General features: G+C 41.5%; 1 protein-coding gene across 5 annotated transcripts; it reads left to right on the top strand.

The window, feature by feature from the left end:
- Window positions 1–25: 25 nt before the first annotated feature.
- On the top strand, window positions 26–17,919 carry LOC149975722 (uncharacterized). 5 transcript variants are annotated; one of them, XM_090204764.1, is made up of 5 exons: window positions 41–111; window positions 4,317–4,519; window positions 11,125–11,636; window positions 13,375–13,503; window positions 14,564–17,919. In XM_090204764.1, exons 3-5 carry the CDS (start codon window positions 11,169–11,171, stop codon window positions 16,901–16,903), a joined length of 2,937 nt encoding a protein of 978 aa, XP_090060890.1. In that variant the 5' UTR covers window positions 41–111; window positions 4,317–4,519; window positions 11,125–11,168; the 3' UTR covers window positions 16,904–17,919. The 5 variants fall into 5 exon arrangements, with proteins under 5 accessions (XP_090060888.1, XP_090060890.1, XP_090060889.1 ...); XM_090204763.1 differs by having other exon boundaries at window positions 53–305; XM_090204762.1 differs by lacking the exon at window positions 4,317–4,519 and having other exon boundaries at window positions 26–111.
- Window positions 17,920–18,016: the final 97 nt, after the last annotated feature.

The following is an 18,016-nucleotide window of genomic DNA, read 5'->3' on the forward strand; positions in this document are numbered from 1 at the left end:
TTCAAAATGGAAGTCATGCTGATGATCTAAACTATGCTCCACACTCCGTCCTGTTGGTGGCAGTATTGGAATTAGAATCATAACAAGGTGGGACGAAATCTTCAGAAGCAGGTACAGCAGAAAAATAAAATAGTCTTTGTCCTTTGCTAGCTAGATCGTTGCTTTTGTACTAGCTAATATATGCATTTTTTATGCAATTGCGTGGAACTTGTTTAACGCCTCAAAATCTAAAATGACATGGCGAACATAATGAGATGGTACCCTCTTTAAGGCCTAAGACGAGCGCGGGTGAGGTTGCAGACGAGGTAAACAATAATTTTATAGCTACTGCTTGCACTTTATTTTTAAGAATATAGTAATGTGTTTGGTTATGATAAAAACAGTTATTGGGCTATATGCTTCTGTCACGCTCACAGCATGTTCTGAAAATGGCATAGCTACAAGCTAACGTTAGCTACCTAGCTTAGTAGAAGAGGTTCCGCTTCAGATTCATGCAGCTTTAGTATTCTGATCATAGTTAGCATTTATGGCTAGCATTTAAACCATCAATCGCGTTCCTTACACGCTAGGAACGAATTTCCTCAAGTTATAATGAGAAAGTGCCTGTCGGTCCCAAAACACAAGTTTAATGGAGACTTGTAGGAGGACTGCGTATGACGTCGCCCACTGTTTGCGATTTCGTTAGCCTGATTGCATCCAGACTGAGAAGTCCGCATTGCTTTCCTGACCACGTCCTGAAGTGGTCAGCAAGATCTGAACACATTCAGCACAAAGCCACTTCTGTGCGTCTAGACCAGTCTTCTCTGTGATATCTTCATATTCTGATAGCCAGGGGCGCAACTTTGGTTTTAGAAGTGAGGGGGGACATAACCTGGAGGGGGGACTGGGGGTCCTCCCTCATTTTTTTTGGGACATCAAACAAATTTCCTGCATTTGTACACAATCTAATATGACCCTTTTGGCATAATGTTGTGGTCACTTACTGTAAATAATAATATATGTTTCCAAACGCTTCTACATGCGTGTGGATGCTACAATGATTATGGATAAACCTGAATGAATTGTGAATAATGATGAGTGAGAAAGTTATAGAGGCACACATCATACCCCTCCCCAAAAAAATCTAGCCTCCCATGTTATTGTAATGGTGAGAGGTTAGCATGTCTTGGGGGTATGATATTTGTGCGTCTAACTTTCTCTCTCATAATTATTCATGATTCATTTAGAATGATCCGTAATCATGGTAGCATCCACATTAATGTAGAAGCTTTTAGAAACTAATTATATTCTTATTTACAATAAAATTGACTCCAAATAGACATAATACATAATTTACCATGAATTTCTATTGGGCACAAAATAATCTGAAATGCAACCAAAACTACCAGCAAATGCATCTGACAAATTTGTAGACTCGCAACCTTGATGTTGTCATTGCATGCTATGAATGTGGGGACCAAATACTTCACTTTTTACTACTTTAATACACATACAAGGGAATTTTGTCCCAATACTTCGGTCCCCTAAAATGGGGGACTATGTACAAAAAGTGCTGTCATTTCTAAACAGTCCACCTGATATGGATGAAAATAAACTCAAATTAATGCTGACAGTCTGCACTTTAACTTCATAGTCATTGTTTGATTTAAAATCCAAACTTTGAGGATAGAGCCAAAATAAGATAAAATGCTTCACTGTCCCAATAATTACTGAGGACACTGTAATTCATATCGTAGGCCTAATAGTACTGTAGAGCTTTTTTTACTTGCACACAATATAGCTGGATCGCCCCGTCTTGTCCCTAGGGGTCCAACGCCCTGCAGTGCCCCAACCCATCACACCCCACTCAGCTTTAGGATCTTAGTGAAACATTTATTATTGGTTTCAGGTGTGTTAGGCCAAGGTCAGAATGACAACCAACAATACGGCTGACCCCTGGGCCAGGACTGAGCAGCCCAGCAGCTAGGGATTGCCTAAATGGGTATCTCCCCTGACGTGGGCATGTCTTCATGCGTACACTATTCCATATAAGGCATCCAGACCGTATGAAAGTTGCACACTATACTGTTAATCTTTCAATTTCTGCCATCCTTTGTGACATTGTCGGAGGATAACCAACCTTCCAATTAATAGCAATGCATTTCTTAGCCACTATAAATGCTAGGTTACATAGTTTCTTCTGATATCAGTCTCCAGTATTAACATTTCCAAGCAAACAAAAACAGGGAGAAAGGAGAATCTGTAGATATGCTGAGATAAAATAACATACTCTTTGCCAGAATTCAGCCAACCTTCACAAGAGCATAACATATACGTTCACCTTACCGCACCACAGACTGGTCTTCCCTGGTTTCTTGATCCTGTTGAGACCCCTGTCTCAATCTGATCCTGCTAAAATGAGGCATCCTAAAGCACACTGATACTGTGTTTTGTATCACAGCAATGACAAAATTGGGGGGAGCAATGACAAAAATGCAATTTCAGAATGTCCCGCCGTCCCCAGTGGAAGTTGCACCCCTGCTGATACTATAAGTCACATGTAAGTGTCAAGTGTAGACACGACCTGGTGTCTAGACTTGATACTTACGTGCAACTTCTGCTACGGTTTCAGAATACGGAAATCGCATTGAAAAGACTGGTCTAGATGCACAAAAGTTGCTATGTGGTCTGATTGTGTTCAGATCTAGCCTGGTATGGCAATAGCCCTGCCCTCGATCGCATGGCGCCAAAGAGGGTGGCGCGGACAGTCCAGTACATCACTGAGGCCAAGCTCCCTGCCATCCAGGACATCTACACTATATATACAGTACAGTTACATTCTAGATGATTCTGTGCTTCCAACTTAGTGGTAACAGTTTAGGGAAGGCCCTTTCCTGTTTCAGCGTGACAATGCCCCCGTGCCCAAAGTGAGGTCCATACAGAAATGGTTTGTCGAGATTGGTGCGGAAGGACTTGACTGGCCTGCACAGAGCCCTGACCTCAACCCCATCGAATACCTTTGCGATGAATAGGAACGTCGACTACGAACCAGGCCTAATCGCCCAACATCAGTGCCCGACCTCACTAATGCTCTTGTGGCTGAATGGAAGGAAGTCCCCGCAGCAATGTTCCAACATCTAGTGGAAAGATGTTTTCTATCGGGCATTATCAGCTCATTGTTATGGATGTATCCAAATGAATGTCAATAGAAAACAGCTACTTTGCTGTTATTCTGCCTGCAGAGGTCGTGACTGTGTTAGCCGCAAGAAAGTGATAGGAATGTTAGGATAGGAATAGGAATGATAGTGATAGGAATGGCAACAGAACATAAAGAACAAACGACTGGGTCGTGTCCAAAAGACGACAAAGAATGAATTTGTTTATATAAATGAAAATATCAACCTTTTTTTTTCTACCTGTAAATGTGTGCTTAGTATTGTTTCTTTGGCAATTGTGGTATAAGCTGGATAAACTGCTGTTATTCTGGCTGCAGAGGTAATGACTGTGTAGCTGTAGCAAGTTGACTGGCTAGCTAGCAGCAAGCATGGGGTAAGAACGGAACATTAAGAACGAACGAGTGGGTCGTGTCTGTAAATATCAAACTAATCGAACGGCTGGGTCGCATCTCTAGCAAACCAAAAGATGAGAAAATTTGCTTATGAAAATATCAGCGAAAGATATGTATTTGTACCGGTAAATGTGTGCTTTCATATTGTTTTTTTTTTGGCAACTGTGGTATAAGCTGGATAAACGCCTCCGTTCTGTACATTACCTTGGAAAAAGGGACCACCTTGTCCCGCTGCATCGTCTGTTATTTCCAAGGTAATTTACAGAACATCGGCGTTTACATGTACCACGGGTAGGACAAAACATTTATTTTTACTCTTCTAATTACATTGTTAAACAGTTTATAATAGCAATAAGGCAGGCACCTCTGGGGTTTGTTGTATATGGCCAATATACCACGTCTAAGGGCTGTATCTAGGCACTCCGCATTGCATCGTGCATATAACAGCCCTTAGACGCGGTACTGTGCATTTGGAAAGTATTCAGAACTCTTGACTTTTTCCACATTTTGTTACATTACAGCCTTACATGCTGACCACACCGCTCACGTGTGCGAGCTTTGCAAAATAAATGTACACATACATGTTATTCCTGCGTGGCCAGGCGCTAAAATAGAAATAGGTTCTATTTGAGCGTCTGCGTGGCCAGGCGCTAAAATAGAAATAGGTTCTATTTGTGACACTCAATGCGTTGCAAAGTCCGGCCTCGCCCATCTCCTCATTGGATTTTAGGAGCATATACCCACGTGCCATTTCCTCATTGTTTTTTAGGAGCATATCCCACGTGAGTGATTTGAAGATGAACTGACGTCCACACTCCAGTCGGTTGTAGTAATGCACTGTAAAGTTGGTTGCCAACCACCATATGAAGTCCAAAGAAGTAAAAAAATAAGCTTGAGGAAGGAGGAGAGATGACGAGAAAGGAATTCAGTTTACCGTTTTATCTGTGGAGTAGAGGACCTTGTGCATTTCAGGTAAAATAACAACCCAATGTTTATATCCCAGGACAAATTAGCTAGCAACAGCAAGCTAGCTAGCTAGCTAAACTGCCATACATGTTTAATGGTTTTCGACTTATTAATATAATTAATATAATTGGTTCAGAGTTTGTTTTGATATTTCAAACTGCGTATCCTGATCGTGTCTGGTGTGGGGGTACAAAATCAACATGCGCGCGATGGCGCATGCAGGCGCACGGCGTGTGTCCGGTTTGGTCAGCATGTTATTCTGAAATTGTTAAATAAAATTTCCTCATCAATCTACACACAATACCCAATAATGACAAAGCAAAAACAGGTTTTTATACATTTTTGCAAAAAATAAATACAATAAAAACATACCTTATTTACATAAGTATTCACACCCTTTGCTATGGGACTCGAAATCAAGCTCAGGTGCATCCTTTTTCCATGAATCATCCTTGAGATGTTTCTGCAACTTGATTGGAGTCCACTTGTGGTAAATTCAATTGATTGGACATGATTTGGAAAGGCACACATCTGTCTTTGTAAGGTCCCACAGACAGTGAATGTCAGAGCAAAAACCAAGCCATGAGGTTGATGGAATTTTCCATAGAGCTCCAAGACAGGATTGAATCAGGGCACAAATCTGGGGAAGGGTGCCAAAAAATGTCACCACCAAGGCCCTTCTCCCCCTATTGCTCAGTTTGGCCGGGTGGCCAGCTCTAGGAAGAGTCTTGGTGCTCGGTGCTTCCAAACTTCTTTGAGAATGATGGAGGCTACTGTGTTCTATTCCTTCTGCCTCATGGCTTGGTTTTTGCTTTGACATGCACTGTCACTGTGGGACCTTTTACAGACAGGTGTGTGCCTCTTCAAATCATGTTGAATCAATTCAATTTACCACAGGTTGTTTCCATTCAAGTTGTAGAAACACCTCAAGGATGATCAATGGAAACAGGATGCACCTGAGCTCAATGTCGATTTATTTATTTATTTATATATATATATATATATATTTTATACATTTGCAAAGAAAAATCGAAAAACCGGTTTTCACTTTGTCTTTATGGAATATTGTGTGTAGATTGATGATGATTTTTTATTTAATCAATTTTAGAATAAGGCTGTAACGTAACAAAATGTGGAAAAAGTCAAGGGGTCTGAATACTTTCCAAATGCACTGTACGTATAAAGCTATGATGGTACAATTTTATAAATGCCAAAAGATAATTTGGTCGTTCGACATGGTGGGATCTTTTTATGTCAGTAAATGTATTTCGCAAGAAATGGCGGTGGAAACGGCATTGATCTAATAACCATCATATTCAACTTGGAGTCACACGATGATACTGTGTGTGGTGCTGCCACTATGACTTGGGAAACCATGCAGTTTATTAGACTACAGCTGAGTTATGAAGAACTTCACAGTGTGATGAAAGTGAATGGTAGTTCTGAGCAATTAGTGCTTTTTGAGGTAGCTTTCGGATTGATGAGTAAAAAATAACCGTTTTTGATTTAGGTTTTGATGATTTTTAAAATAAATTCACTATGCATTATGTGGGTTGAATGCTCTAACATAGAATAAAACAACTAATTAATTGTAGTGACTGCCAATTACTGCTTATCAGTTAACCAACATTTATTCATATTACTTTAATAAAATATTTCAGTTGTGTATATTACATGTGTTTTATTTGATGACTTATTTCATTCCAAGTCATCTCATCTCTATAGAGCTGCTGCCTTTGCCGTCTGACAAAAATCACTATTTTGTAGTTCAAAGTAAATAAGGCATGACTGCTGAATACCAACTATCAATCATTTAGATAATGTATTTTCAGTCAGAGATACGGTGCAAAGCAATAGCTGCTCTATATCCCCTTGCGATGGCGCATTCTTCTGCCTCTTCTGTAAAAGAAACACACACCGGACAAGTAGATGCACAATGAATTGTGGTCATTGTAGTTAATTGCCATGTTTTATGCAATAAACTATGATGAATATTGGCCCTGTTGGAAACTAAAACTCCCTACCACATCGCACAGTTCAGACTGGATCTGATTTATCTCTAGAGAAACTGCTATGTGTTCATTGAGCTCACAGAAAAAAATCGGAATAAAATGGAATTCAAATAATTGAACCGACATTGGTCAATTAGTTGTTGTTTAAAAAACAAAATATTGTAGTTTAAAAACAGAAAACAGACATTTAATTGCTCAGCACTAGTGCATGGTGATCTTGATGCTCCTTTCCAATAAATATTGAATATCTTATTAATTTAAAAAATATATATATATATGTTTCACTTTTATTTAACCAGGTAGGCTAGTTGAGAACAAGTTCTCATTTACAACTGCGACCTGGCCAAGATAAAGCAAAGCAGTGCCACACAAACAACAACACAGAGTTACACATGGAATAAACAAACATACAGTAGAAAAAGTCTATATACAGTGAGTGCAAATGAGGTAAGATAAGGGAGGTAAGGCAATAAATAGGCCATGGTGGCGAAGTAGTTACAATATAGCAAATAAACACTGGAATGGTAGATGTGCAGAAGATGAATGTGCAAGTAGAGATACTGGGGTGCAAAAGAGCAAGATTAATAAATAAATACAGTATGGTGATGAGGCAGTTGGATGGGCTATTTACAGATGGGCTATGTACAGGTGCAGTGATCTGTGAGCTGCTCTGACAGCTGATGCTTAAAGTTGGGGAGGGAGATATGAGCCTCTAGCTTCAGTGATTTTTGTAGTTCGTTCCAGTCATTGGCAGCAGAGAACTGGAAGGAAAGGCGGCCAAAGGAGAAATTGGCTTTGGGGGTGACCAGTGAAATATACCTGCTGGAGCGCGTGCTACGGATGGGTGCTGCTATGGTGACCAGTGAGCTGAGATAAGGCCGGGCTTTACCTAGTAAAGACTTGTAGATAACCTGGAGCCAATGGGTTTGGCGACGAGTATGAAGTGAGGGCCAGCCAACGAGAGTGTACAGGTCGCAGTGGTGGGTAGTATATGGGGCTTTGGTGACAAAACGGATGGCACTGTGATAGACTGCATCCAATTTGTTGAATAGAGTGTTGAAGGCTATTTTGTAAATGACAACGCCAAAGTCGAGGAACGGTAGGATGGTCAGTTTTACGAGGATATGTTTGGCAGCATGAGTGAAGGATGCTTTGTTGTGAAATAGGAAGCCGATTCTAGATTTAATTTTGGATTGGAGATGCTTAATGTGAGTCTGGTAGGAGAGTGTACAGTCTAACCAAACACCTAGGTATTTGTAGTTGTCCACATATTCGAAGTCAGAACGTCCAGAGTAGTGATGCTGGATGGGCGGGCAGGTGCGGGCAGCGATCAGTTGTAGAGCATGCATTTAGTTTTACTTGCATTTAAGAGCAGATGGAGGCCGCAGAAGGAGAGTTGTATGGCATTGAAGCTCATCTGGAGGTTTGTTAACACAGTGTCTAAAGAAGGGCCAGAAGTATACAGAATTGTGTCGTCTGCGTAGAGATGGATCAGAGAATCACAGGCAGCAAGAGCGACATCATTGATGTACAGTGCCTTGCGAAGGTATTCGGCCCCCTTGAACTTTGCAACCTTTTGCCACATTTCAGGCTTAAAACATAAAGATATAAAACTGTATTTTTTTGTGAAGAATCAACAACAAGTGGGACACAATCATGAAGTGGAACGACATTTATTGGATATTTCAAACTTTTTTAACAAATCAAAAACGGAAAAATTGGGCGTGCAAAATTATTCAGCCCCTTTACTTTCAGTGCAGCAAACTCTCTCCAGAAGTTCAGTGAGGATCTCTGAATGATCCAATGTTGACCTAAATGACTAATGATGATAAATACAATCCACCTGTGTGTAATCAAGTCTCCGTATAAATGCACCTGCACTGTGACAGTCTCAGAGGTCCGTTAAAAGCACAGAGAGCATCATGAAGAACAAGGAACACACCAGGCAGGTCCGAGATACTGTTGTGAAGAAGTTTAAAGCCGGATTTGGATACAAAAATATTTCCCAAGCTTTAAACATCCCAAGGAGCACTGTGCAAGCGATAATATTGAAATGGAAGGAGTATCAGACCACTGCAAATCTACCAAGACCTGGCCGTCCCTCTAAACTTTCAGCTCATACAAGGAGAAGACTGATCAGAGATGCAGCCAAGAGGCCCATGATCACTCTGGATGAACTGCAGAGATCTACAGCTGAGGTGGGAGACTCTGTCCATAGGACAACAATCAGTCGTATATTGCACAAACCTGGCCTTTATGGAAGAGTGGCAAGAAGAAAGCCATTTCTTAAATATATCCATAAAAAGTGTTGTTTAAAGTTTGCCACAAGCCACCTGGGAGACACACCAAACGTGGAAGAAGGTGCTCTGGTCAGATGAAAACAAAATTGAACTTTTTGGCAACAATGCAAAACGTTATGTTTGGCGTAAAAGCAACACAGCTGAACACACCATCCCCACTGTCAAACATGGTGGTGGCAGCATCATGGTTTGGGCCTGCTTTTCTTCAGCAGGGACAGGGAAGATGGTTAAAATTGATGGGAAGATGGATGGAGCCAAATACAGGACCATTCTGGAAGAAAACCTGATGGAGTCTGCAAAAGACCTGAGACTGGGACGGAGATTTGTCTTCCAACAAGACAGTGATCCAAAACATAAAGCAAAATCTACAATGGAATGGTTCAAAAATAAACATATCCAGGTGTTAGAATGGCCAAGTCAAAGTCCAGACCTGAATCCAATCGAGAATCTGTGGAAAGAACTGAAAACTGCTGTTCACAAATGCTCTCCATCCAACCTCACTGAGCTCGAGCTGTTTTGCAAGGAGGAATGGGAAAAAATGTCAGTCTCTCGATGTGCAAAACTGATAGAGACATACCCCAAGCGACTTACAGCTGTAATCGCAGCAAAAGGTGGCGCTACAAAGTATTAACTTAAGGGGGCTGAATAATTTTGCACGCCCAATTTTTCAGTTTTTGATTTGTTAAAAAAGTTTGAAATATCCAATAAATGTCGTTCCACTTCATGATTGTGTCCCACTTGTTGTTGATTCTTCACAAAAAATACAGTTTTATATCTTTATGTTTTAAGCCTGAAATGTGGCAATAGGTCGCAAAGTTCAAGGGGGCCGAATACTTTCGCAAGGCACTGTATACAGAGAAGAGAGTAAGCCCAAGAATTGAACCCTGTGGCACCCCCATAGAGACTGCCAGAGGTCCGGACAACAGGCCCTCCGATTTGACACACTGAACTCTATCAGAGAAGTAGTTGGTGAACCAGGCGAGGCAGTCATTTGAGAAACCAAGGCTGTTGAGTCTGCGGTGATTGACAGAGTCGAAAGCCTTGGCCAGGTCGATGAATACGGCTGCACAGTATTGTCTCTTATCGATGGTGGTTATGATATAATTTTGGACCTTGAGCGTGGCTGAGGTGCACCCATGACCAGCTCTGAAACCAGATTGCATAGTGGAGAAGGTGTGGTGGGATTCAAAATGTTCGGTGATCTGTTTGTTAACTTGGCTTTCGAAGACCTTAGAAAGGCAGGGTAGGATAGATATAGGTCTGTAGCAGTTTGGGTCTAGAGTGTCACCCCCTTTGAAGAGGGGGATGACCGCGGCAATCTCAGATGATACGAAAGAGAGGCTGAACAAGTGACATGATGATCGATGCTTGACTGCCATTTGACAAATAAAAAATATTCTTGTTCTTATCCATAATAATCTCATCATGTAGACTAGTTTACCAGCACAACCTACCTGCACTGTATCTGCGAGCTGTTAGCTGGAGCACATGTGCCAATACTAGCGTAAGCACATTTGCTATTTTACACAACAGTTTTGTGCCAAAACTATCTGTAGAGTTGAAAATGCGATAGAATTCAGTTCATGAAAACTTAGCGAAAATATACTTTTTGTGCACACACTGATTTCTATCATACCACTGGTGAAAACACCACTGGTTGGAAAATGCGCATATTTTCTTTATCCAGATTCTAGAATATTCACATAAATCTGTCTCCAAATGGATGGAAACCTAGCTAGTGACTGCCATTATTGAAGTTGTTTGTGGTGATGCCAAAATTAGGGTTGTACAAAACAGTCATCAGCGATTGGATAATTTCTAACCAGAGTATCAACGCCAGTAACTAATTTTAAAAACCCAACTGATCGGTTTCTGGGACCAATCGGAACGGTTAGAATGTGATTGCGTTCTAGAAATTGTCGGGGAGGTACTCAGATCCAGACGGTTGTCACTAGTTACCACAACCACAAAGTCATAAACCCTGCATATTTCTGAAATGTCTTTAAACCAAACCCTAACCACACTGATAATCTCATGCCTAACCTTAAATTAAGACCAAACAGCTTGTTTTTGTTTTCTTGAATCTTTACGATATAGCCAATTTTGACTTTGTGGCTGTGGTAACTAGTGACAACCAATCCAGACTCATTGCAGATAAATGCATTAACATCCTTGGGCATAGCATTTGGCCAGAGCAAGGAGTTTGGGTAGCCAGGCAACCTAGCACGACAGTACACAACAACATGTAGCTTACATTAAGCTCACCAATGTCTTCTTACATTTTTATTTTATGCTGCAGTGAACCTGAAGAGTCATCCCAGCTCAGACACGCTGGAAGATAACATGCCAAATGGAACCAGAGAGTTACAGTCTGGTGCTTCCTCTGCTATGAGCTACATTATGGATCCATCTGCCAGAGACTGGAGCAAAGGCTCATTGAGGGGTAGCAGTGCTCCCTTCTCCCCAGACACAGATGGGGACGTTGATGGAGACCCTGTGCAGCCCAGTGTGGACCTGGAACTCGCTCGTAAGAAGAAGGAGCTGGAGGTCATACAGGAGAAGATAGCTCGCAAGAAAGCTGTTCTTGCTACACGACAGCTTAAACACGGAGCTAAGGACATGCCTAAAAAACAGACTGCATCCACAACAGTGAAGGGCATCGCTAAACAGACCAAGATAAACAATACAATATTCAAAACATACAACCAGGTCACCGACAAGTCGTCACGCGTATGCCTACCTCTTAAACGGAGGGTGCTGGACATTCTAAGTAAGTTCAGAAGAACACCGGTACGGCACCTACTTCGTAAGGTATGTACCTAATTAGTTCTGTATTTATTAATCAGGGTTGGGTTCAATTCTGAATTTAGTTGCTAATTGGTCTTTCATTTCCATAACATTTTGGGATTTGAATTGAATGGGCCACACACCACAGGAAGCAGAATTTAATTTGAATTAAAGGGATAGTTTTGGTCAAATTCCCCTTACTTTGAGTTGTCTGTAGAATTGAATTCAATGAAATTCAAATAGATAATTTATTCCATACATCGTTATGTTCATGTTGACATCATGTATGGTGACCAATACTGTTTGACATATTGTAGCCCTACCAGCTCGCTGTCATGTGTACAGTTAATAACGTGTAAGTACATTTATTTAACGTTCCGTCTTGGGGCATTCGGTCTTCGGGCGTTTCAAGTTAAGCCAGACTTGATTGTTTGGTTTCCATTGAGAAGTGATTAAAAAGATTAACGAAAGTGTGTTTTTCCCCTTTCATCAATATTTCTATATATATATATATATATATATATATATATATATATATATATATATATATATATATATATATATATATATATATATATATATATATATATATATATATATATATATATATATATATATATATATATATATATATATATATATATATATATATATATACCTGTTTTAGCAGCACGTGTCTGACGTTGAAGATATATCCATAGTCGGAAGACCGTTCTTATTAAATCGGCATCCCTCACATTACCTGTGCACAAGAAAGTGTTAAAATCAAACATGTACACTACTGCCATTCAAAAGTTTCGGGTCACTTAGAAATGTCCTTGTTTTTGAAAGAAAATCAATTTTTTTAAATCCATTTAAAATCACATCAAATTGATCAGAAATACAGTGTAGACATACAGTGTAGACATTGTTAATGTTGTAAATGACTATTGTAGCTGGAAAAGGCTGATTCTTAATGGAATATCTACATAGGCGTACTGAGGCCCATTATCAGCAACCATCACTCCTGTGTTCCAATGGCACGTTGTGTTAGCTAATCCAAGTTTATCATTTTTAAAGGCTAATTGATCATTAGAAATATATTAATGTCTCAGTTGAATTTCTTTGATTTGAATTCAATTCTACTTTATTTCAAATTCTGCTTCCTGTGGGGTGTGACCAATTCAAATTTCAATGAATGTCTTGAATATAATTTTTATCCCGAATTAACCCTGTTATGAATAGATATTTCCTGATGGATCAAAAAGAAGTTGATGCTTAACAGTAAATAATTACAAAAAAGCATTTGTGCAAAAAACTTCCAGAATTAATCAAGGCGTGTAGTGGAAAAAAGTAAAACGCCTTTATTGTTTACGGCTAGCAAGAATTAGCAAGAATTTTACAAAAAAACGAACACTCAGGATGACTACCAGATCTTTCTTTGTGTTTGGATTCTGATGTTTCTACTACATGGACTTAATAGTTAATGTAAGAACCAGGTTTTTCTACTGCTAAGAGGTAAATAAAAACTGACCTTGGATCACAATCCAGGGGCAACTTCCTTACACATACTAAAATCGTCCTTTTAGTATGTGGTCCTTTGTAGATCAGTAGGTAGAGCGTGGCGCTTGTAACGCCAGGGTACTAAGTTCGATTCCTGGGACCACGCATATGTAAAATGTAGGCACACGTGACTGTAAATCGATTTTGGATTAAACGTCCGCTAAATGGCGTATGTTATATTAAAATATTCTCTCTTTTCCTCCGGGATACCCCTGCCAAGACGAAGAAACAAAACAAGATGCGAGCATTGGAGCTGATGATTAGCGCTCCCCTAGAAAATGAAGAGGCCCATCCTCTGAGACTGAGAGTGAAGGTTTTAATGAACCAGCGACGCTCTCCCAACAATGAGGTATGTAGCCATCGCAAAAGTATCATAAGAAGCAGGTCAAGAAAACCATGGATCCCGATTAATACAATCGATTTCTGCGATTGACACCCATCTCACATACGCTCGATATGAAGTGTCTACCTACTTGTACGATTCATAATCTGTTTTTTGTGTTCTTATAGGACTTACAGTGCTGTCTAGAATGTCATGGCTATATTAGTGTCCGTCAACCACCTGCGTGGAAATGTTGTTATCCTTTCAGATGCATCAATTGCTACCTATCATGCTAACAGTCATTGAGATGGACTTGTAGCATAGCTAGTCAGATAACAGCCAATCATTGCTGAATGAGTAATTATGAGTCAAATGCAGTTGACAGAATGCAACCAAATACAGTGCCCTCCGTAATTATTGGGACAGTGAAGCATTTTATCTTACTTTGTGTCTGTCTACTCCACAGGTTTGGATTTAAAAACAAACAATTAATGGTAAATAATGTATTGTGTCATTTTGGAGTCACTTTTATTGTAAACAAGAATAGAATAAGTTTCTGAACACTTCTCCATTAATGTGGATCCTACCATGATTACAGATCATCCTGAATGAATCGTGAAAAAGTTAGATACACAAATATCATACCCACAAGACTAACCTCCCGTTATTGTAATGGTGAGAGGTTAGCATGTCTTGGGGGTATGATATATTTGTGCGTCTGTAACTTTCTCACTCATCATTATTCACGATTCATTCAGGATTATCCGTAATCATGGTAGGAGCCACATTAATGCAGAGGTATTTAGAAACATTTTCTATTCTTATTTTCAATAAAAGTGACTCCAAAATTACATTATTTACCATTCATTTCTATTGGGCACAAAATAATCTGAAACAACCAAAACAAACAACAGATGAATATAGCAAGCCCATGATAACACAAAGGTAGTGTGAAATGCACACATAAACGATACGTAAATGAAGTTTGATGGGCCGTCTTGATGATGCAAGCAGATCATACACTTTTTGTTTGTTTATAGCTGAAGTGGATAGATATTCATTGATATTTCCTCATGTCTCCTGTTAGGTGGTTCCTGATGATAAACAGCATAATCCAACCATTCAGACGCCAGTTCACTCACTCAGGACACAGGAGAAAGACATAGCAGCCACAGGCTTCCAGCGCTTCCTCAATGTCCTCAATGAAGGTGTGGACCTCAACAAGCTCTCAAAGATCGTCAACGATGAAAATGAGATACTCATTGTGGGCGAGGAGCTACCACAAGTGTGGCCGACTCTGCTCGAGGGTCATGTTGACTCCAGCAGTAGATCCAAGTCTTCTCCAGTTGAGGAGAAGAAGGTGAGGCTTGAGGATGAGCAGCGGTACGAGCAGATGCAGACCCTGCTGGAGATCGTTGGGCTGGACTTGGGGGTTGAGGAGTTGGGTCGGCTGACAGACAGGACCAATGATAGGCTGTATGGGAAGATGGGAGACTTGAAAAGGAAGGAGTTTGAGAATGAGAAGGGAAAAGAGAAAAAGGAGAGCGAGCCCTCATTTAAACATCTTAGTACTTCCTCATTACCATCAGACAGCGCCAGCCCCCTTCTAAACCAGCACTCAAACATGACCGTTGAATACAGCAGCTCTAGTAACAAGGTATGGGACATAGAGAGGGACAGATCTGAGAGGGACAGATCTGAGAGGGACTGGCACCGACACTCTGGTACCAGAGAGAAGGACAGAGAGAGGGAGGAGGATATAGTCAGAGAAATAGAGAGATCTGAGAGAGATGGGCACAGAGAGGACAGAGCCAGAGAAGGGGACAGTCCTACCAGAGAGAGATCCAGGCAAAGATGCTCTAGTACCAGAGACAAGGACAGAGTCAGAGAAAGGGACAGATCTGAGAGAAACCGAAAGGGAGATGGACACAGACACTCTAGTACCAGAGAGGGAGACAAGGACATACCGGTAGTCAGAGAAACAAACAGATCAGAAAGGAACAGAGATAAAGACAGGGACAGAGACCCAGAGAAGGACTGGGACGGAGGCCGAGAGAGAGACCGGGACAGATCTAGGAGAGACGGGGGCAGATACAGATCTGAGAGAGACGGGGACAGAGACCCAGAGAAAGGCAGGGACGGAGTCAGAGAGAAAGACCGGGACAGAGTGAGAGACCGGGACAAATACAGATCTGAGAGAGACAGAAACCGAGCGATAGACAAGGATATAGAAAGGTGGCTGCAAAGGACCAAAGACGGAGACAAACGTTCTAGGACCAGTGACTGGGACAGCGAGAGCGACTGGAACAGCCACTGTAGTACTAGAGACTGGGACAGAGAGAGATCTGAGAGGGATAGGTATGGGGATGAGTCCAGGGAAAGCTCTATTGAGCTCTACTCATACTCCATGGACCCTATATTCCCTGTTTCTCATCCTCATGCATTTATGATGGCAAACTACTCCCCCACCCAGTACTCTCAGTATATGACGTACCACAGCAGCCCCTACACCATGGCCTTCCCTCCAGGGTGGGGTTATCCCCCTGGCACCATGCCCCCTGGCACCATGCCCCCTGGCACCATGCCCCCTGGTATTATGCCCCCTGGTATTATGCCCCCTGGTATTATGCCCCCTGGTATTATGCCCCCTGGTAACATGCCGCCTAGTAACATGCCGCCTGGTACCATACTTCCTGGTGTTATGCTCCCTGTTACCATGCCACCTGGAATCATGCCAGCTGGTGCCATGCTGCCTATTAACAAGCCCCGCCTACCTAACCCCCCTGGGTATCCACCCTACACCAACTTCCCCCCATATTACTCTAATGGCACCACAGCCTTAAACCAGACATACACCAAGCCTGCTAGCAACCTCCAGCTCTCATCTACCCAGCCTGCTAGCAACCTCCAGCTCTCATCTACCCAGCCTGCTAGCAACCTCCAGCTCTCATCTACCAAGCCTGCTAGCAACCTCCAGCTCTCATCTACCCAGCCTGCTAGCAACCTCCAGCTCTCATCTACCCAACCTACTAGCAACCTCCAGCTCACATCTACCCAGCCTGCTACTAGCAACCTCCAGCTCACATCTACCCAGCCTGCCGGCACTGCAGCAGTCTTGCCCCTCCTCCGTAACCCCCCCATTTGTCACAAGAAACTAGCTCCCTGGTATAAAGAAAATAACAAAGCCCTGAAGCAAGTTTGCCGACAAATGGAACGGAAATGGCGCTCCACCAATTTGGAAGTCTTCCGACTAGCTTGGAAAGACAGTAAAGCGCAATATCGAAAAGCCCTCAATGCCGCTCGATTAGCCTACTTTTCCAAACAGATTGAGGAGAATAAAAACAATCCAAAATGTATTTTTGATACTGTTGACAAGCTAACTAAAAAGCAGCATTCTCCAAGTGAGGAGGGCCTTCACTTCACCTAAGCAGTTACATCCTGCCTGGTTGGCCCTGTCTGGGGTATCTTTGGACTGGGCCACATTGTCTAAGCACTGGGTTCTGTCTAAGCCCTTTGTGACATTTACTGATGAAAAAGGGCTTTATAAATAAATAAATTTGATTGGTTGGTCTTAACTCAGATATACACATACACCCAGCCCTCTAGCAACTGCAAGGAAAAGAGACAGAAGCATGCAGAAGCCGTAGCGAAAGTGAAAAGAATAAACATGGAAGAGACAGAAATATGCAGAAGATGTAGTGAAAGTATCCTGTCAGATGGTGACAAAGAAGTCCCCCTCTGAACCAGGGTGAATGAAGAAAGCAAAGGGGGTAAACTATATATTCTTCCCAGGTATTTTCATGAAGAGTTATCACAATCATCAAAGGAAGCGTATGTGTAAGAGGAAACGGCTTTTGAAGAGGCGGAATGAGGCTCACCAGCACAAAATAAAGTGATTGCTTGCAGAAGCAGCAGGGAAAGTGGCTCCTCGGGTGGCTGTAAAGGATTTCCCCTTTGGAGAGGAGCCCAAGATCCAGAAGGAGTAACAATGATCGATGGGGATAAACTACATGCTGACACTAGAAGAAGTGGTCCCTAAGAAGCTAGATTTGTAATGACACTAGCAAAGGATTTGTTATAGTTTAACCTCATCCTTCAAAGCTTCATGTTGAAGCTATTTTCAGTGTAATGTACTGTATGGGTAGGGCCAGTGGTCTTTCTTTACTATTATATCTGCTCAGCAAACGCATTTTCTCTCCTGTTATAAACCAAATCATAAGGGTGTAGAGTTTACTTGATCTGGTCATGTGGTTAGGAAAGACCCCTGGCCCTGGGCATAGTACATGTGTGTCAATGCAATGAAAAGACCATTGATAACATGCTTGCAAGTTCTCATGCCTGATAGCAAGAAAACTGCCCGTGTTTCATTCCCCCACTTCAGTCTATAGATCATCTTTTACTTTGTATATATTTAATTGAATAAAATATTCTGTCTAATATTGTGAGTGTGGAGTATGTCAAAGTAATTTAACCAAGGCATTAAGCTTCTCATTTCTTTTCAGGCATAACTTTCATTGGTTTGGAATTAGAAAATGCCATG

The sequence above is a fragment of the Oncorhynchus mykiss genome, chromosome 17 (assembly GCF_057628025.1).
Source record: "Oncorhynchus mykiss isolate SJ-2025 chromosome 17, ASM5762802v1, whole genome shotgun sequence".
Classification (NCBI taxonomy): domain Eukaryota; kingdom Metazoa; phylum Chordata; class Actinopteri; order Salmoniformes; family Salmonidae; genus Oncorhynchus; species Oncorhynchus mykiss.

Bases quoted from the DNA above. Each gene is read 5' to 3' on its own strand.
- LOC149975722 (XM_090204762.1), top strand. From the start codon at position 11,169: ATGCCAAATGGAACCAGAGAGTTACAGTCTGGTGCTTCCTCTGCTATG. The intron at 11,637-13,374 runs GTATGTACCTAA...ACCCCTGCCAAG, and splicing joins TACGGCACCTACTTCGTAAG to ACGAAGAAACAAAACAAGAT. The intron at 13,504-14,563 runs GTATGTAGCCAT...GTCTCCTGTTAG, and splicing joins GACGCTCTCCCAACAATGAG to GTGGTTCCTGATGATAAACA.